The sequence below is a fragment of the Manihot esculenta genome, chromosome 3, assembly GCF_001659605.2.
Source record: "Manihot esculenta cultivar AM560-2 chromosome 3, M.esculenta_v8, whole genome shotgun sequence".
Classification (NCBI taxonomy): Eukaryota; Viridiplantae; Streptophyta; class Magnoliopsida; order Malpighiales; family Euphorbiaceae; genus Manihot; species Manihot esculenta.
Window position 1 is genome coordinate 23,645,317 of NC_035163.2, and position 21,538 is coordinate 23,666,854.

The following is a 21,538-nucleotide window of genomic DNA, read 5'->3' on the forward strand; positions in this document are numbered from 1 at the left end:
AAATTAAAAAAAAATTATCTTGTATTTAAATCAGAGAATTTGAACTATGATAAATGTAGGATAAGATTTATAAACACAAAAAGATCATACCTAAATGTGAATTTTAAATGATTTATAAAATAGAACCATTTCAAATTTACTTCAAAAAAATAAGATGATGCCATTTAAAATTCATAATTTATTAAGAATAAATCTAAATCCTTAATTTTAAATCTAAGACTTAATTTACTATTAACTAAAAGGAGACTAAACTAGATCTTTTGCCAACAATCAATATGGAAGTACTAAACTCTAACTCCCATTTTAATTAAATCACTTTAAAAAATAATTTAATTAAATTCTTACACTTGATTAGATTAAGAAAATTATTTTTTTCATTAAAAAAACATAAAAATAAATAAAAGATAAAATAATTTACAATTAGGTTCATTTTTTCACAATTTTTTTTTTAAAAAATTTTCATATTTTTTAATGTTTAAATTTTTTTAAAAATATTTTTCATATTTTTAATGTTTAATTTTTTTTTAAAATTTAATTAATAAAAAATATTTTTATAATCAAATTTCTTCTTTTGGGAAAAATAACTTTATCTAGTGATTTTTCACACATTAACATTTTTAATTTAGAATTTTATATAAATTTATTAATAAATTTTATTTTTAAAACTAAAATTAAATAATAAAAAATAAATTATCTCATTAAAAAATATTTTTTAAATATAAATTATTTTTAGTAAACAAATAAAATTTTATTGCGAATTTTTTTTAGACAAAATATTATTTTATATTTTTATCATAATTAATATAACTTGTGAATTTATTGAGTTCCATTAACCAAAATTCTTAAAAAAAATTTACAATGTAAGACTTTTCAAATTTATAGAAATAATGAATTTTAAAGCAAAAGGAAAAAAAAAAAAAAGTACTATGTTGATGATATAAATTTCCATGTCAATAAGTTAAATTAAAAAAAATGTATGTAATGGTTGAACAATTAAAATATAAATGTTTAATGAAGAAAATTAAAGTTTATATTACTTAAAAGTTAAAAACAATAATAATTGACAAAATAGTAGAAAAAATGTTTTTTTTTTTTTTTAAAAAAAAAAAAAAGCCAAAAATGAGTTTGGGTGGAACGTTTAGCGTTGAGAAGTAGCCAAACACGGCATTATGGAAGAATCATTTTCAATACCCTACCATTTTGTTACTACTTTTTATGCTCTACCCATTCATGTTCCCCTGCCACTATATCTATTAATATCACCTGATCTACATATTAATTCAATTTTCAAAACTTTTAATATTAAAATTTTTTTAAAAAAACTTATTAAACAGAAAAGCCAAACATTTACAAAAAAAAATTATTCCTATTTTTTAAAAAAATTAAAAATTAAAAATCAGTCACAATTGGACTAAATTGGGTTCCAAAATTTTAATAATAAATTACGATATGATTCTTAAGATTTTATTTAATTAATAAATTAATCACTTAAAATAGATAATTTTACTTTAATGTCTTTATTTATTATTATCAAATTTAATCATGTCTTCTTTGCTAATTATATTATTTTTCTTTAATAATTAAAGAATTATGGAAATTAATTTTTAAATTAAATTTCATATATTTTAATTTTTATTAACAAATACTAAACTAACAAAAAATAATCTAATTTGATTTTAACAGTATTTAAAATTTTTTTAACTTTTAAAACTTATCTACATAATTTTTTATATTATTAAACATCAACAAGATGATCAATAAAATTTTTTATTAAATATTCATGCTCAATGATATTTAAAATCATGCACCTATATTTTAAGAATCAAAAAAGTTTTCAACGCTACTAAAAATAATTTAAAAATATTATTTTATTATTTTTAATGTGTTTATAAAAAAAATAACATATGTAGTTTAATTTAAAACTATTTTTCACTATTTTATAATTATTGAGAATGAGAAAATAATATAATTGATAAAAGGGAATAAAAATAAATTTAATAAATAAGGTCAAAATAACATTTATTTTAAAGAATTATCTTATTAATAAAAAAACTTTAAAGGCCAAAAGTTGTAACTTATTATTTACCTTTTTCTAAGATAAAATCATGATTAATCTTTAAAAAAAAAAAAGAATGTAAATGTGATTATTTTGCAAAATATTTGGCTTTCCTGTCCAATAAGCAAAAAGAAAAAAAAAAAAAAAAGAATTGCAACAAAATAGAATTATAACGGTCTTTCCTACTTACAAGTCCAAAACAACAATTTCTAGTTCTGCCCATAAAGAATCTTTAAATCACTACGAGTGCTGTTTTTACTTTCAGGTAAATCAAAGAGGTAAATTCTTTGATCAGTAAGACAAAAAAACAAGAATTTCATTGAAGTTTTGGGAAGAGAACCACCTTCTGGCTTCGGGTCAAGTTAGCAGCTACGAAGGATATAGCAAATTGGCAGGTTTAAGCCTTCTTTTACCCTGATCCTCCACCCCATACTTGTTTGCAAAACTCAAGCGTTTTGGATCAATCACATCAACTTGGATTAGTATTGTCTTACCATTCTCTTCTTCATTCCATTTTATGGATTCCTTCTCCAGTTGCTTCATTATCTGCACAAGCAAATTTCTAAGCATGTCAGTATCTCTCACATTTTCATCTTCCAGTGCTCTAGAAAGCATATGATACAACACAATGAAGGAAAGTAACATGTAGCCTATTGCTTATAGTACAAGAATTATAATTGCAAGGAAAACTATGACAAGAATGTTAGTTTCACGCATTCAAGGGTACTCATATGCTCTTAACCCATCAAACTTATTTAAACAAAATCTTGGAAGGAAATTTCGAAGAGAATTTGAACAGAAACCTAGCTTTTATTTTTATTAGGGAAAATTACTAATTAATTCTTGTGATATGTCAAAACTAATTAGTTAATTTTCCCTTTTAAAAGATATGCTGAATAGTCCCTGTGATTTTCAAAATTCAACGAAAAGGTTCCTCCAAATTCCCATTAGGTTTTAGTTCTGTTACCAGTAGAAGGTGAGACAGAAGTTAACACGGTGCAAAACTAACCATAGGTTGGGGAGAGAGATTTGGAAGGTGGAACTTTATGCAATCTGCCATACGGCGGAGATGGCTTCGCGAATGGGCACAATAGTGCTAAAACTTAATGGGAATGGCCTTTTAGTTGAGTTTTCAAAAAACTATTTAGTATATTTCTAAAAGTACATAAACTAAATAGTTAGTTTAGTCATACACTACAGGAACTATATAGTAATTTTCCCTTTTATTATTATTACTATTTTAACTTTTAACCCCTCCCAAAAAAAAAAAAAAAGATAACCTAGTCATACCAGCCTCTTCCGTTTCCCATTTGCAGTATCTTCACTGTTGCTCTCCACTGTGACTCTCAGGTATTTGATAGCTGATAGGAGTTGAGAAACAGAGGCATGTCATGGTATTGTAATACAATGTGGAATTTAAGAAAAGAGAATAAAAACCTACATGGGATGCCGGAAAGAGAGGTTAAATGAAACCTCATAAGATCTAAAGCTTCCTTGGGTTCAAGCTCGTGCAACTTAAGGGAGACTACCTCCTCATCACTAATACCAAATCACAGTTCATGTTATTGTGTGGAGCAATATACAGAAGGCACACTGTAAAGTACATTTTGCACAAACCTGGCTTCAGTAAGCTTTTGGCATGATTTATCATCTGCTTCTCTGGCCTTTTTGTTAAAAAATTGTCCCTAAATATTCCAAAAATACTTAGAAATTGTGTATGAAAGAACATGCTAATTAAATTAACACCACAGGCAGCTTTGTTGTTCCAAGTATTAACCACATCTGGTACTCTTCAATCTTTAAACTTCCAGAAATATATTACCATTATGAATCCTTCACAATGAGCAACAACTAAGGAAAATTTTCATTCTTGGTTAACATAGACTACCTTTCACATTATTCTCATAATTAATTAACTGGGGAAATGCTTGATCACCTGCTCTAGGAGTTTATGTGCCCTTGCATGATCACCCTCAACAAATGCGTCAATAGCCTACAAAGGAACAACCAATAGGAGACGATTTAACATGTGTCATCTACATCCAGAAACAAAGCAGTTATGAACTTATTAAAGAATCCATATACCACCATGAAACTATTCTCTGCATCTCAACAGTAACAGAATATAGTGCAGAATGTGAAGGCATTACTATTATATTATCTACTCTGAAAGCAATATAACATCAATCTAAAAATTTTCATCTCCACATGCCAAAAGAAAATCTTAGGTTTATAATTAAAAAACTTACAGCTTTGTAGTACTCCCTCATTGTATTCCAATATTCCTTGACAGCTGTACGTAGGACCTCATAGCTGTTATCATCATCCTCATCTTTATCCATGGAAGATATGCATGTTCCAGAAAGCAGCATTGTTGGGAAATTTTGTCACAAAATAGAAGTGTAAAATAGCTCAAGTCTAAAATTTCTATCGTATGAAGAAAATGTAAGAGCAAGCAACAAATTAAAAAATGTATGCTATTTCTGCTATACTGAGTTGTATTGCGGTGCACTATCATATAACATGTATCATATCCCCAAACAACTATGTTTCAACAATGAGTCACCAAAACAACATGAGGTGCATATTGGCTCAACATGGTTGAAAATACACAGTAAAAAGGACCGGGGATTGTTCTAAACAAGCCACCATTATGTAGATGAGTCAAGGTGATATTACAAATCTAAACAATTTATAGAACCAAGATAGAATAATTCGGTTAAGCAACAAGTACATATGTTTAGACTTTAATGACATAGAGAAGCCTAACATTTTATGAAAAATATTTATACTATTATGCTATTATGGATAATGGATAGCTTAAATCCATAATAAACATATTTTATTTATTTAGTAGTTTCTTTTTAAATTTTCTATTATCTTATCTTATCATATTTTCTATTATTTTATCCTAGATCTAATTAGAAGTTTTAGAATCTCCACTATAAAAGAAGCTTATTTTATTCAATAAAAACAAGCAAATTTATTCTAAAAATTGTGAGATTGAGACTCCCTCCTTTTGAGTCTTGAGGTGTTAAGAGCTTCCTCTAATAAGCTCCTTACATATCAATCATCTCATGATGCGATCCGCAATTTAGAACCATCAGCAGATTTTTGAACTAGTTTGAACCTTCAATAGGGAGTTGAACCAAAACCTAGATAGATTGAGCCGCAGCTAATCAAATTTTGATCAACAAGCAAATGAAAAAATAGAGGTACCTGTGGTTCTCAAAAATGACTCACTTTTTATCATACGACGGCACAAATGGTACTTTATCATCCTACATTCCGATATCCACAAGAGTTGTGGTAATAGATCATGTTTTAAAAAAACTTGATTTATTTTCAAGTGAAATTGCATTTGACTCAGACACCCGGATTTAGAAAGCAGTAAGTAGTGGGCAATATTATCATGAATCTAAAACTGCATGGAAGCCTATAATTTATTTTCATTCCACATCCTACATTTGAGCTTGAGGACAAGCTCCATGAGGAGTGTGTAGTTTTATTTTAGATTTTCCATTATCTTATCTTATTATTTTTTCTATTATCTTATCCTAAATCTAATGGTTATTTGTATTAGACTTCTACTTGATTAGAAGTTCTAGAACCCCAACTATAAAAGGAGTTTATTTTATTCAATAAAAATAAGCAGATTTATTATAGAAATTATGAGATTGAGACTCTCCTTTTGAGTCTCTCTCCTTTTGAGTCTTGAGGTATTAAGAGCTCTCTCTAATGAGCTCCTTTCGTATCAATCATCTCATGATGCGATCCACAATCCGAGACCATAACATGTGTTGTGTAAAAGCCAAAAGGAAGTGGTAACCTAGAACTTCCTGACCATAAACATGTCCTCTCTACTTTCAACTTCATGACAAATAGTCTTAACTGTGAACATATGCTCTCAAATATTGAGCAGCAAAAATATTAGAGTTTGCACCTTTAGTAACCACTTGTGGTTCTGCAGTAGAAGGCTCACGTTCTCGTGTAGCATTGTTAGAAAATTCAACCACTGGTTTACCAAATGCTTTTGATCTCTTCACTAACCTCACCCGGCGTGTTATTTTGGGTGCTTCTTCAGATCTATCGGAAAAATCAAACAATGTTTGTAGAACTTCCTCCTGAAGGCTAATTCTATCTTTTCCTTTTTTTGGTGAACTTGTTAAATTTCCCGCCATCAATCCATCTCCGCTGCTGCATGGGGCAAATCATTAGGATAGGTCAATCCATGTTATTGCCAGTAAAGCAGATGCTAATTTAAGACACTGTTTCTAGGAAAAGAAAAATCTCATCCTTCATAATTAAAATTCATTTAAGTAAATTGCTAAACAACATGAAGGGAATGACAAACCTTTGAGCAGAATTTAGCAGTTTCATGTGTTCTTGAAGTGGAAAAGATTCCTCCTCTAAAGATATTTCTGTAGACTGTTTAAAATTTAAGTTAAAAAATCTCTATGGCAGTCTTCCAGATCGTAACTGCTTGTGAAATACGCATCTGCTTTAGATAAATAGAGCATCCACAAATTGAATACCAAGATACAGAAGCTTACATTTTCATCAGCCTTGCAACCAACATTTTCACAATTTTCTAGCGTTGAGGGTGATAAACCAAGAAGCTCGTCAATGCTCTGCATCCAACCAGAAAAATAGGTTCATCACCAGCCATTAATCAAATCCTCAGAAATGAAAGAAGGGTTTTCTTGTTTTGTTTAAGGGGAGGGAGGGGGGGGGGGGGGGGGGGAGAGTGTTTTGGAGCCACAATATCAAAAAAAAGCATCAACTGAAGATAGTGCACCACAATGCACTTGGAGATATTTCTATGGTAACTATTTTAGGATAAAAGGAAGAAGTTACCGGGACTTCAGTAAGCTGAAAAGGGTTTTGCACTAATAAGTGGTGCACATTATGTGTGAAAGATGACATTCAAACCAATGTATGAGCAATTAAGACTCAAGTCATGAAATTTCTTGCAGCTATCTATAATAAAAAATTTTAAAACAAGGAAAGAAACTGACAAAACAAAAGTATAAAAGAATCTTTGTGAAAACTAGCACTCAAAAGAACAGATAATAAAAGCTTCGCCAAATCACACATTTCATGTCATTTGAAAATCAGAAATATAGTTTGAAAATGGTAATTCTACACTCTTCTCCTTGAATAAAAAAGAAATATATAAGAAGTTTCAAGTAAATATGATTTGGTCAAAATTCCATCATATTTTTGTAAAGATGCATAAAAGTTGCAGCTTGTAATACAGTTCGTGGTAAATTTTCAGCTCCCATGGATAAAATAATGCTGACCATAAAGTTTTTCATTTTCACCTTTTATGTAATCAGGCATATATTGAATGAAATCACAACCACAAACATTTCCAAGAATTTATACCCAGTTTCTTTTGAACTTTCAAGATTGATAATACATAGAATCTATTGGATGATAAATATTCTCTAGGCAAAGATGCAAAAAGTAAAGAAAATTAAATGTAAAAAGAATTTCCACTTTACCTTTTGTATGTCATACCCACAATGGTCTGCAGATCAAAAGAAATGCTAGAGTAAGCTTATCACTAAGAGAACAAACCAACTTGATATGTAAAAGGATGTAACAGCAATTGTAATGCAAAGCAGATGACAAACAGCAAGATTCATTTTATACTGATTGCACCATTACCATTATTTATGGGCGGAGAACAATGCATTAGGTTCCAGAGAAAGAAAAGTTGCTGAGAAAAAAACATGAAGTTGCATAGGATTGAGAAAATAAATCTGCAGCATCCAGGTACCAGATAAATTATTGTAACAGTGCACACCACCTAACATTTCCATCCACTTCAAAGACCAATGACCAGCATACTTCATATCATGACATACCCAATTAGAAATGGGCACATAGCAACCCCAATTTGATATGTGTTTTTCAGGTTCTCATCTACTACCCAAACACTATTTTCGAAAGTACTCTTCAAATTTTAAAAATCCCCTTCTCAAAACTTGAAAATTCTAAATGAACATCAATGTTGGTAAAAGATTCTTTTCACAGGCGTTCTTTCTGTAAATGGCTAAAAAGGCCATACAAGACTTGCTAGAATGAAAAACTGAGAAAACTACTAGTTACATAAGTAAAAGAATCCTCCTTTTAATTATGAGAATTCTTCAGCCATTATATTTGAATGTTTTTCCCCATCTCTTTGAACAGATTAAATCTTTAGCATTGCCTTCTTTCAATTGATCTATTAGCAAATCCTTCTACTGTTAACGCCTGAACTCCAGAAACAGAATTTTTTGGAATAATAAATCACAAGGCATGCTAGATGTTTTTTTACCCCTTCATTTAATTGGTAATGAAAAATGAAAAATGAAAACTGTGAGGAAAAACAGGTGTGAGTAATTAGAGATCAAATGTTGAGCACAAGAAAAACAACATAATAAAGTTGTAGTTAATCTAAAGCTTTTGAAAAAGGATACTTTGCTTGAATAGAAAGAAAAAATAATTTAGGAACAAATGCATAATAACTTATAGGTAGTTTTACAATTTTGATGACACATGTCAAAAATTATTATATCTATTTCCTAAAGTTAATCTCAAATTAATACTAATTCTGCCATTCAGAATTATCAATGAAAAAAACTACGCTATTAGTGACAACCTGACTAAACTAATTTGGCTGCCCCTTGGAAGGAATGGCAGATTAGTACCAGTACAGAACCCCACTTAAGCTAAGTTTATCACATGCAATGAACATAGCTTACCTACTTTAATAATATGTATAGAAGAGAATATATTGTTAGACCCGAGGAATTCAGTAAAGCAAAAAGATATCAAAAATTGCGGACCACACTTTAGCATGTACATTAATAATTAAACTAAGCAGTAGAAGGGACAAAAATATAATCCCTTTTTCACAAAGGATCTTACTAGCATAATAGAAAAGTACTAGACAGATTAAATGGACAAAAAAGATAAAGCTTTACCCAGAACCTCATGAATCACGGGCATTTCGAGTTGAAAGCCTTCTCCAAGCATCTTAAAAAGAAATTCCTCAATATCGACTTGTGAAGGGTCCTTCCTTGTCACACTAGCTGGTTTTTTGTCACTCCAAATCTCAGAGACGGGAAACTCGTGAGAATCTAATTTGAGTGGTTTCTTTGCCTCCACAGACTCGTTTGTCAATTGCCTAGTTTTAGCATACTCTTTGCCAATTACACTTGAAACAGTACCCATTGATGCGGAACACTTTTTTGACTTTAGTTTCCTTTTTTGTCCGTCGGAAGTCTTCTCAACGTAATTATCGGATGGCCATTTTGATGATAGTGTTTTTGTGCTGTCCAAAAGAGAAGGCCACATCAATGGTGTGGCATCTTCAGCCGCTAACTTCTCAGCAGGAACTGTGGTAGAGATAGTTCCATGCATTCCACTCAGAATTTCTGCAGTCAAATTTGAATCTCGCCTTGCCCGGCAATAAGCAGATGCAATATCCTCAAGAGCAAATGCGGAACCAAAAACTTCAAGCAGCCCTTCCAAGTCCTTTTTGTTCACATCACTAAGAGCAGTGCTAGAAATTGCATGCATTTTCACATATGCTTTACTGCAAGTACGGAAAAGAATTTAATGTTAGAAGTACCATCAAAGAAGTAGTTCACTCAAGCAATTGTACCTCACCCATATACTGAAGAAGTAAATTGCAGTAAATGCATGCGAAATGGTCACTGTTTTTTTTTTCTTTTACTTCATTACTTCCACTTCCTCTGCTGTGGGATAAGATACAACAATACAATTCAACAGATCATGAAACCGCCAAGTTTCCCATAAAGATTTGAAACTTCCACTGAGAACATCTTCCATGAATTTTAATGAAGTAAGGTTGATACAATCAGCTATGGAGACACAGATTTCAATAAATACCTTAGATCAGAATCCTAATAAAAGTGGAGTGGAAGTTTTATGACAGAGAGACTATCCCTAATTGCTTGGCACAGAAGAAATGAAAAGAAAGGAAAGACAATAGAATAGAAAAACGCACAAACTTTGGGAGAAATTTCAATAATGGTTACTCGTATCGAAGTCCACCAAAAATCTTCCTTGCATTTTAACCCAAAAGAAGAGAAGGATTTAGAGACAGAATCTTCCACCCAAAATAAAAACTTCAGAGAGAGGGGGGGGGGGGGTGTAGTGATAGAACAGACCCTAAAATAATATGTTTTCACGGATCCTCGTTTGGAAAGTATCAAGAAAACTTCATATTTCATAGAGTTCTAACCTAGTGATGAATTCCAACGGTGCATACCCTCATCTTCTATCAAACAAAATAGAAGACTCAAAAAGCCAGGAAAACCAAGCGTCAGGATTACCCAGCTAGGGTACAATGTTAATCTTTTACTTGCATTTTTTTTCTCACCAACCAAACATAAAACAGAGAAGTGACAAATCAGCTAAAACAATGTTTAACAATTCTTGTGCCTTTTCAGTTTTCTCCTGAACCAAACAGGAGGAAGACAAAAGGCACCAAACAGAACTGAAGATATAAGCAAACAATCAACAGACCATCAGACGAAATCACAATAGAAACTCGACACATAAAAGAGGAAGAGCGAAGGGTAGGCGTCAATTTGATTGAATGAAAGGATTGCAATCAAGCATTGTCGTTCAGAGAGATGAACTTACAGGAGCATGAGCAATGCATGATAGGTAAAATGCGATCTCTCTCTTTGAATTATGTAGGAAGTACGGACGACGCAGCTTTTCTTTTTTCTTTTTTCTTTTTTTTTTCCAAAAATAAATAAATAATTAAACTGAGTACTATGAAATGGAATTTATAATTGTTAAATTAAATACTTTTTTACCAATCAGTTTTAGGTCTGTGCTTCTCCTGCTCTCTAGAGCAATGATGTCAAAATTTATTAGATCTATAATAATAAGAGAGAATTTTTTATTTTTAAAATGCCTCTTCTTCAATTCAAAACACTGAAATTTATTCAAAATTAATTTATTTTAAATAAAGGCATGTAAAGCCTCTGTGCATTCGCTGCTTAGAATCAAAAGCAGCCATGTTTACCATTGTTTGGGGAGATGGATTGAACACAAAATTGATGCGGAGAAAAATAAAAATGAAAGAAGAGTTTGCTTCAAAGTCAATAGATGACAAAGAAGAGATGCCATCTCTTAGGCTGAAATTTTTAGAGCATATTGTCAAAGGCTGGATAGAGACACTGCAAAGAATTGCTATGGTTTCCAAAGGTCTTCAATTCCACCAAAAATATTTTCTAAATATCCATGGCCCCAATTTCATTAACAGAGGCTTGTTATCCGAAGAATAGGGTCATTCATCATTAACTCAATAGTTTCCTCGTAAATTTGAATCGTGAAAAAATCTCCCTTCAACCGAATGATTTCACCTATTAGGTTGTCATGATCAACATGGATCAGTTCATACGTAGTAGCACTAGCCATGCTATCTACAACCACGACTGATCCAAACATCTTACTAACGTAATTGTACTCATTTTATTTCTTGAAATTTTTAAAGATTATTAACTGTGTATCCTCACAATAATTTTCTAAAAGACTCTGGAATATTATAAAATTGATAATTAGAATTCAATCCAATAGGTAAAGTCGCTCAAAATTTTAATGTTTCCGTCAAAATAAGCAAATGGTATTCAATCTCCCTTTAATACTTTGTTTTCAAATCTACAAACTATTCATTATGATACTCCCGAAAGTGTTGAAATGGGGATTCGATTTGATAGCATTAAGAATTTAATGGTGCTCAAATTAATGGCCAAGAAAGAAGAGAAAGAATATTGAGAGATGCATGAATTTTATTGGATAAAATATCTAAAAGAGAAGTTGAGTTATTATATAAAATTGTTAAATTTTTTTAGAGATTTTTTAAGTTAATTAAAGATAATATGATTATTTTATATTTTATTAATAACACTTTTAATAAAAAGATATTTAATTTAAATGGAAATAAAATTTAATAATTTAAATATTATTTTAAAAATATAGACATTGATTTGTTAATTACAAAAAAAAAAAACTAATTTACTCAAAACAAAAAAAATCAAATCTAAATGTCAAGACCCTAAATACCTAAAATTCGGAAACTTGTGATCTCGACTCGGGCAGCAGAAAACAACCGTGCGGCACTCTACCGACAAGGATTCACCGAGGACATTAAGTTAAAACAGAAATTCCAATATCATTATAGTTTACCAATTTACTTTCATAACATATATGCACCACTCATTTATTTTTTAAAGCATTACATTCTGATGATCTGAGATCCAGAAAATAGAATTTTACAATGTGTTCTGTAAAAATTGAAAAAAACTTAGACCTAGAGGAGAGTATTTCTCCTTTTATATATTTCCTTTTGTCTGCTAGTTATGTGTTAACAGAACGTATATCATTGGTCCACTTGTCCCTGCTACGTTGATACGAACGTACGAGGGAATCAGATCTCTGTTCCATGCATAACGGCCCCTGATTCTCCCCGGGCGCGCATGCGGATGGTCCCATAAGGCGAAGGGGCTGAACTCCTTCCTAGTTCTGGCTGGGCCGGAGGATGAGGTTAAGACTAAGCCCGAAGGGAATCTATCCATCGGGCCGGGAGAGCTAGACCTGCCTATTTGAAGAAACGGACTGGAGCCCGGTCTTTAAACTGAATGGACTGGCCCTGGCTCTTGGAGGAGGCTTAGTAGCCTTCAGGTTATAAGCTGCCCTAGCGGGCCTGACCCTAGATTGGGGTGAAGAAACCCAGCGGTCATTAATTACCCCTTTACCTTCTCGTCAGTTATTGCTTCGACTGATGAGGGGGTAAATCCCAAGAATCATTATGACCGCGTCTGTTTATGTACTGCTTCCTTCGTAATGCCTTTTCATCTTTTTGTCATTTTGACTTTCGAGTCCCCTCTGTCTTTTTCCATTTCTGGCTTTCCTCTGTTCTTTGTGCATACTACCGTCTTCACTTTCCTGCTTTTATTTTTCAGGTACGCCTTCCTTCCTTTCCTATGAATATCTTTTAAGGATCCTGGCGCCGCTAGCCTAGAGTCTAGCATCACCTCGTTCAGCATAAAAACCTCCTTCTCGGGGTATCTCTCGATATCACCCCCTTCTTCCCTTTCAGGACCTTCGCCAGGATGGATGGGTCTTTCCTTCCGATCCATATACTTCTGGTATAATCGATCTTCATAAAGGCGTGAACTCCTTTCTCTTATTTCTTTTCTTCCACGGGATTTTATAGCATTTCGAGATTGCTTCTCAAGTGTCAGCCACTAATTTCATTCTCTTCATATTTTCTTTTGAACCTATCTGTCTGAGCGGGGGTTTCACACTCATGAGGCATCCGTTTGATACCTTATTCGGGCTGGTCAAGGCGAGCCAAAAAATTTATTACCTTGTCCCTTATAGATGTCCGTTTTAATCTTGCTTTTGTGATTTTTGTTGAGAGCCGTTCTGACTTGCCCCGGTTTTGAATTTTTGCAGTTTCTTGGGTGAAGATGGATCATATTGAACCCCCTAAAATTCTTACGCTGTCCAGGGGGAGCCTGAATGTAGCCTCGGACGCCCTCCTGGTAGGACGATCGGCGGGGGGGTTTACCCAACTAGTGGCCGAAGTTATATCGTTCAGGTCGTCCAATCGGCCTCCTCCTCTTGTTCCTACCCAAGCTCCGGAGCCGAGCTTTCGCGGTGCCGAATCTTCAAGGCAGCCAAGTATTAACAGGTCGGTCTCGGCTGCTCTGGCTGTTCAAGCTCTCAGGTCCCCTCGGATTTCAAGGCTGAGCGAAGGCTTCAGGTTGGCGGGAGGGAAGCCTGCCCCGCCTTTTGGCGACGCTTCTAAGGAGAGGCTTGGGGCCTCCATAGCTGAGATGGGGTTCCTTGCAAACAGGGCTGAGATCGCCTCTGTGAGGAATGTCCATGGGGTTCCTTCCGAGGTCGGCCCGACTGCCGAGGATAGGGAACTCAGCTTCAAAGATGGTGGGGGTGTAGAGGAGAAGGTCAGGGGCAAACGTCCCATCCCCACCGAAGTGTTGGTCCTAGTTCGCGTTCCAAAGAAGTCTTGGGCTTCTAGAATACCGGTTCCTGCTTTTCTTCCTTTCGGGAAGAAGGAGACGGTTCCTGTGGTGTCCCTGATGTCTGCTCCTGACTCAAACTCATGGAATAACATGATTTCTAAAGTTTATTGTGGAATACTAGACGCAGTTTACACATGTAACATAAAGCAGTTCACGGTGGATTTGTATCAGGATTTCCTTGCTGGAAATGGTGAAGATGATCAACTTGTCGTCGATTTAAATATAGAGCGCTTGTGTTATGAGAAACAGAGACCTGCTGCACTCAGTCAAGCTTCTGTTAATGCTTTCAGGCGTGTGTTCCGTGATATTCAAAGTTTAGCTTACAAGTATGCAAGTGAGGATAATGCATTAATGGTTATGTTTAAATCAGGAAGCAAGGGTAATCTGCTAAAATTAGTCCAACATAGTATGTGTGTAGGTTTGCAACATTCACTTGTTCCATTGCTCTTCAGAATGCCTCGTCAATTTTTCCGTGGAATGTTTTGTTCATTCAGTAACCAGTCGACAAGGCTGATCTTCTTGGGACTTTAACTTGAAGACTTATGTTTTTCATGTGTGATATACACACAGCATATGATGGAACAATGAGAGATGCTCATGGGTATCAACTCATTCAGTTCTCCTATAATATCTAGGCAGAGTTCAGTTGAAATATAAGGAGCGTCTAAAGGAGTGTGAGAAGTCTGCCGATCTAAAAAAAGAAGAGGGGAATCCAACAGACTCGTGAAGCTCGTCCTCCGGACTGTAAGGATTCATTGAAAACTAAAATAATAGTATAGGTGATAGTGATGTAGATGATAATGTACCTAGGCATGCAAGTCCTTTGAGGACGGTTTTTCCTTCAGTAGTGTGGGTGATTAGACTGTAACTCTTCTCTTTCTTTGAATGAAATTTCATTTTTATTTATTTTGCTTGCTTTCCTTTTTTCTTTCAAACTCATAACATGGGATTGGACTCTCGACCTACAAGTTCTTATGATTCTTGTTAAGGACATCCTCATTTTTCTCCTATTACTTTGTTATTATGAGCTCGGGCCTACAACCTTTGTTTGATAACAATAGGTCAGATCACATACCTTTGAAGGTGATAAGCAGGGCCAGCCTTTTTGTTCTTAGTTTTAATTTGATAAGAGCTGAAACTGGGGTCTCATCCGTTCATGCCCATGGATTTCTCCTTGAGTTGCCCCTGTTACCTCCTCAGCATTTATGACGTGAGTGGTGAGGGGATAAATCCCTAGATTTTATTTGGAATGGCGCTGCTTTATTTTAGACGATTTTACTTCTCTGTCTTGGTAATGAGCTCGGGTATCTGGTCCCTTGTTGAAGTGACCCTTTGTCAATCAGTGCGATCCGGGCTGTATGCTCCATTTGGATGGGGAGCTCGACCTTTTGTTGTTTTCTTTGCTCGGCTTTATTGAGCTCGGTCGTTTATTTGTTGAGAGTCCGTCCGCAGAGCAGGTTAAGGAGCTCGGATTTTTGCTCTTTGCTTAGGTTTTTACATATATAATTTTATGGTGCTATGGGCTTGGGAGTTCAGAATTTCGTCTTCCCTACTTTGGTGCCCCAAGCTCTTTTGTGAAGCCCGTAGCTTTGGTTTGCCTCTTGAGTTTTTTGAGCTCGGTTCTCTTTAGTTTTTGGAGCTCGTGTTGTAACGACCCGAAAATCGGACCGCTACCGGCGCTAGGATCCAAGTCGGCTTAAGGCCGCCGGGACCCGTAGCAAGCCTGACATGCAACCTGAAAACCTGTTTAATCCCATACATGATCAACAATATACATAAAAATTAAAACTTTTCTTTCATTCATACACCAAACTCAACCTGTGCATGCACTGAACATAATCATAAATCATAAACATTGGCCCCTCGGTGGGACCTCATCAATGCCCCCAAAGGGTGGCATAACATGAGTTGAGTTGGTTTACATAAGCATTACAAAACCTCTAAGATCATGTATTAAAAGGGATACCATACACATAGGGTCAAGCACAATCTCTAATCCGTAATATCATTACATTACATAACTATTTATAATTTTACAATTTTATCATGTCCACATTCTATCTAGCACATACAAAAGACTTCAATACTCTTGCTGACCTCCTGGTCTACCCTGTACCTGCAAACCTGGGGAAATTGGGAGAGGGGTGAGCTACTAGAGCCCAGTGAGCAGAATCATAAAGCATTTAAAACATATGCTATCATGGAATGCATCACATCACAACTAATCATATCAAGGATGAACTTGTCACCATTTATCCCTCTACATATTCCAATCATGCCAGGGGCGTAGTGCAGGCCACACCTGGTCTTTCTCTTATACATAACATAACATACATAATCCATGGTGCTGGGGGCGTAGTGCAGGCCACGTCCGGTCTTTCTCTTACATAGTGCCAGGGGCGTAGTGCAGGCCACACCTGGACTTCCATATCATATCATCATGTCATAACATATGAGGGCTAATGGATCATTCAACATTCATCCGCATCAACAACATTTTATGCAATGCAACATATTCGTGATTTCTAATGCAAACAACCTAAAATATCATATGGCATCCGTGATGCATAAACATGCTCAAAACTGATTTATTTATTTAAAGCATAAGAGTTATTCCACTCACCTCTGGCTAGCTCTGATACTGACAGAAGCAGCTGACTCACTGCTGAGGTCCTCGGTTCCTCGGGTCCGAACCTACACAGGTGGACTCAAATGAGGGACCTGTAACAGCCCGGAAACCGATACCCCTCTGTAACGGCCCGAACCGCCACCGGCGCTAGGATCCAGATCGGCTTAAGGCCGCCGGGACCCGTAGCAAGCCAAACATACATACTATTACCTGGTCAAATCCCATACATGATTAAAACTTAACCATAAAAACATGAAAACTGAACATCTGTTGAACCCAAACATGACCTGTGCATGTATCCTGACATGAAACATACTTCATAAAATCATAAAACCTCCACTGGAGTCCTCATCATACACTCCAATGGGGTAACATTACATGCCTCAAGTTTGGTTCTCAACTCAACATATAACATAAACATAACCATGCATTAACAGGGACTAACCAGTCTATGGGGCCAAGCACACTCTAATCCATAAACGTAAACTCTACTATCAGTTACATACATTATCTCAAATTACATTACATCAACTTATATTACATGTCCACTTCTAACATACTAAACATAAACATAATCTAAGCTATTACAACATGCATATCTGAACCTTGACTTTACCCTGCAGCCTCTGGACTCTGACTTAAACCTGCAACACTGGGGTTAGGGGAAAGGGGTGAGCTAAAAAGCCCAGTGAGTAGAAACAAGAAAAACCATTCATTAATTACATGCTTTCATGAAATGCATCATAACACAAGTAAATCACGTAACTTTCTCTGGTCCGTCTCGGGGTTCATGCAGATAACTATTCCCCACGGAGTGTTTTCTGAGAGTACTCTTGAATTGCTAGCATCTTTACTCTCAAGGATCGGACATGACCCCAAAAATCCCTCTGTCGGTGCCCGGCTCCCCAAAGAAGCTCACAGGACTAACATAGACATAACATGGTGTCTGGTCCACAGAAAGCTCGCATGGACTTTCCTACAGGTACTCGTCCGGCTCTCAAAGGACTTAGACAAGACTCAATGACAGATATGGGCTATTGGAGTCGCCTTGGTCCAAACCTACCTCAGCATCAACATGAAATAATGCAATGCAACATATTCGTGAACTAGTGCAATCAACCTACTATACATAATCATGATGCATGCTCATGCTTTAGGCATTAGAATTTCTTAAAATAAAACATTAAGTTTAGTTCTACTCACCTCCTGGCAGACGCCGACTGACTCTGCACCTGCTAGCACTAATGGCCTCCTCGGTCTCTCGGGTCCGATCCTACACAGGTGGACTCGAATGAGGTGCCAAACACATTCTAACAACTCATAAACAACTTCCCAAAAACCTCTCTAAACATCACTTAAACATGCATGGAAAACAGCCATGAAAAGGCTGGACAGGCACTTTCGGCGGCACCTTCGGCGGCCGAAAGTCTCCTCCAGAGACGAAACTCGGGTAGGTTCGGCGGCACCTTCGGCGGCCGAACCTTCTCTCCAGAAACGAAAGTCAGGCACTTTCGGCGGCCGAACATTGCCTTCGGCGGCCGAAAGTCTGCTTTCAAGCCAAAACTCAACTTTCGGGGGCAAGGTTAGGCGGCCAAACCATGCATCCAAAGGCACGTTCGGCGGCCGAAACCTCCTTCGGCGGCCGAACCTGAGTTCATCAGAACTCAGCCTTCGTGCATACCAGCCTCCAAAACCTTCCAAAACAACCCCAAACCTCACATACTCTCTCCCAAGCATGCATACACACTCCCACAAGCAAAGAGAGCAAAGAAACTAACTTAAACTCCTCAACACATCATCACATAACATACATTGGGCATAAAACCCACAAAAGCCTAAACATGCATATCTACCCATACTCAACCATATAACCTCCATAAAACTTACTTAAAACTTCTTAAAAACTCAAGGGAAACAAAGATCTACACTTACCTCTTGAAGATCGAGGGTTGGTGCGATCCCTAACTCGGAGGTGTGGAGAATCCAAGCTCCAAAAGCTCCAAGCTCCCAAAACTTCTATTTTAGCTTCAAAACTTCAAACCAAGGGTAGATCTTATGAAAACTTGAGAGATGGGTAGAGAAAACACAAAAACGACCAAAGGAAGGCATAAACTCACCTGAGCTCGAGAATGGGGAGGAAACTCACCCATTTCCGATCTGAGGGCCCTTTATAGGTGGCCTGGTCATCAACCTTCGGCAGCCTAACGTGCCCCCTAAACTCATGCATGTTCGGCGGCCGAACCTCACTTTCGGCGGCCGAACCTTGGCTCGTTTAAACAAGACTTTCGGAGGCCAAAGGCGCTCCCGAAGCCTTTTCATGTTCGGCGGTCGAACTTCACTTTCGGCGGCCGAACCTGGCAATTGCCTCCTTGGTCTTTTCCTTTTCAAAACTCAATTCATTTCCATTTAAAACCATGAAATCAGTAAAGACATTTGAGAAAACACATTTTACCCCTTCTAGAGAGATCCAACACCCTAGATTCCGCCGGAAGGCAGGAATCCCGATGCCGGATTCTAGCCGGGTATTACATTCTACCCCCCTTACAAAAACATTCGTCCCCGAATGTTAAAACAACAAACACAAGCATGCAAGCAAGCAAACGAATCCTAAAGCTTCTCTCCAAAGAGAGACACCAAACGCTGGAGTAAGAACTCCCAGGTTCCTAAACTCCACAAGCTTCTGCTGCGCTACTCTGATCCTTCTCTATCTTCCTCCTCTTTCACTGATCTTTACTAACTGGCTCCTTCTCACTGCTAACCCAAACTAACTCTAACTCTCACAGGTAGTACCCGAATTTCAGATCTATCTTGGAAAACAAACAGCTCCTACTAGCTGTCCCAATAGATCATCCATCCTGCATGGGAATACCTGCCCTTGGTAGTGACCTTGTTTAACCGCTTACAGTCGTTACAAAGTCTCAAGGATTCATCCTTCGTTTCCCACAACCATACTGGAGCAATCCAGAGTGAGGTACTAGGTCGGACAAAACCCCTTGTCTACCAAGTCTCGCCTCTACTCTACTGTTACCTCTCTCTATGCAGGCGCCATCCTATAGGGAAGGGTAGAAATGGTTCTGCGTCCAGACACCACTCCTATACCAAACTTTAACTCCCTGACAGATGGGAAACCTGACAACTCGCCTGGGAAGACATCTAAGCATTCTTCCTAACAACTGGCACTGAGGCTGGTTCCCCGACCTGACTGCTGAACTCTCAAACAAGAGCTAGAACCCTCTGACAACCCCTCCTACGCACCCTATGAGCCTGACAGGCTGACATCAAACTTCTAGGCAACCTACACTGTCCCCTCAAAAGACTACCTCTGATCCATCCTGTCCTCTGAACCTGGCCACCTAGTCTCTACGGACCAAGGTAGCACCACAAGTAGAAACCCAATCCATTCCGAGAGTGACGTCTGAACATTCAAGTCCAAGACCTCAAAATCGGGTGGATGGATTCTACCCTCAGTTGACACCTGAACTGAACCGGCAGACTGACTCTGCCTCAGATGGATCACACTTGGGTCCACTGACCCTGAGAGAACACTCTAGCCTAGAAGTTATCAACCCAACCCCTCGACGACTCTTTAGAGTAACTAAGGAAAGAGAAACACCAAGGTTCACAAAAGCATGCACATCAGAACATCAAAGTGAGCGTACCTGACACCACCGTGTTCGATGTGTCTGCCTCCTGCTGAGCCTGGACGAAGATCCGAGCCGGAGCTGGCGGACCTCCTCTAAGGGAACCTGCTGAAGAAGAGGCTGCCCCTCTCCCTCTGCCTCGACCACTAGCCTGAAACATGGTTTGAGCTGCTGGTTGAGTCGCTCCACCTGAAGCTGCCCGTTGAGACTGAGCTGACCGGAGCGCATTAGGACACTCACGTGCCATGTGCCCCTCCTGTCTGCATCTAAAACACACTGTCGTCCCAGCCAGACAAACTCCCTGGTGTGTCTTACCACACCTCCTGCAACGAGTTGCACCCGAACCAGAGCTCGAACCACCAAAACCCAGACTGGCCTTCAAATTCTGCCAAAACTTCTTCTTCGACTTTCTGAGGCCTCTCTTCCATTTCTTACCTCTCGTGGCAGCTGTACTCAGAGTGGAGGGATCAATCCCTCCTGAACCTGAGATCCTGGAATCCTGGGTTTGAGCATCCTCCTGAGAATCTCCCATGCCTTCTCTAAACATAGCCATATCCAAACTCATATCTCTCCTCTGAACATCCATCTCAGGCTCTCTCATACTAGCTGACATCCTCCTTAGATCCATACCTTCTCTGCTTGCATCAAAAGACCTCCTAGGGTCCCTTGATGTCCTCCATCTACTGACTCCCCACGACTGCGCTCTCGGCAGGGTAGGGGGAAAGGTGTCCATACCTTCCCTCTCTGACGGAACTCCTGTCGATTCCACAGATCGACGAGTACCCCACATCCTGACTCCTCTGAAGCACACACACAAGCATGCAAACAACATCAGCATCATACGGTCCATGTGGAAACACATGAACCTACATCATACATACATAGCATACATAACATGTCATACATCATAGCATTTATGCACATGCATGAAATCATGGCATATCACATCATCATAGCAAGACAGGACTCGACATCCTATCCTAGTGGACATGCTCTTACTCTTAATCTTTCTTAATGTGCTTGCCCTCCTAACATCTAGCACAACCTCTTCCCGATGTCTGAGCATCTTCGCCTCAAAACACCGTACTCTTGAGGCCCTATGCTCTGATACCAACCGTAACAGCCCGGAAAC

General features: G+C 37.1%; 1 protein-coding gene across 1 annotated transcript; it reads right to left on the reverse strand.

Moving 5' to 3' along the window:
* Nucleotides 1-2,207: 2,207 nt before the first annotated feature.
* On the reverse strand, nucleotides 2,208-10,816 carry LOC110611594 (putative nuclear RNA export factor SDE5). The gene is made up of 12 exons (XM_043954681.1): nucleotides 10,721-10,816; nucleotides 9,031-9,644; nucleotides 7,564-7,589; nucleotides 6,610-6,687; nucleotides 6,411-6,484; nucleotides 6,000-6,253; nucleotides 4,306-4,388; nucleotides 3,993-4,049; nucleotides 3,674-3,741; nucleotides 3,498-3,595; nucleotides 3,347-3,417; nucleotides 2,208-2,602 (listed from the first exon to the last, which is right to left on the reverse strand). Exons 1-12 carry the CDS (start codon nucleotides 10,726-10,728, stop codon nucleotides 2,426-2,428), a joined length of 1,608 nt encoding a protein of 535 aa, XP_043810616.1. The 5' UTR covers nucleotides 10,729-10,816; the 3' UTR covers nucleotides 2,208-2,425.
* Nucleotides 10,817-21,538: the final 10,722 nt, after the last annotated feature.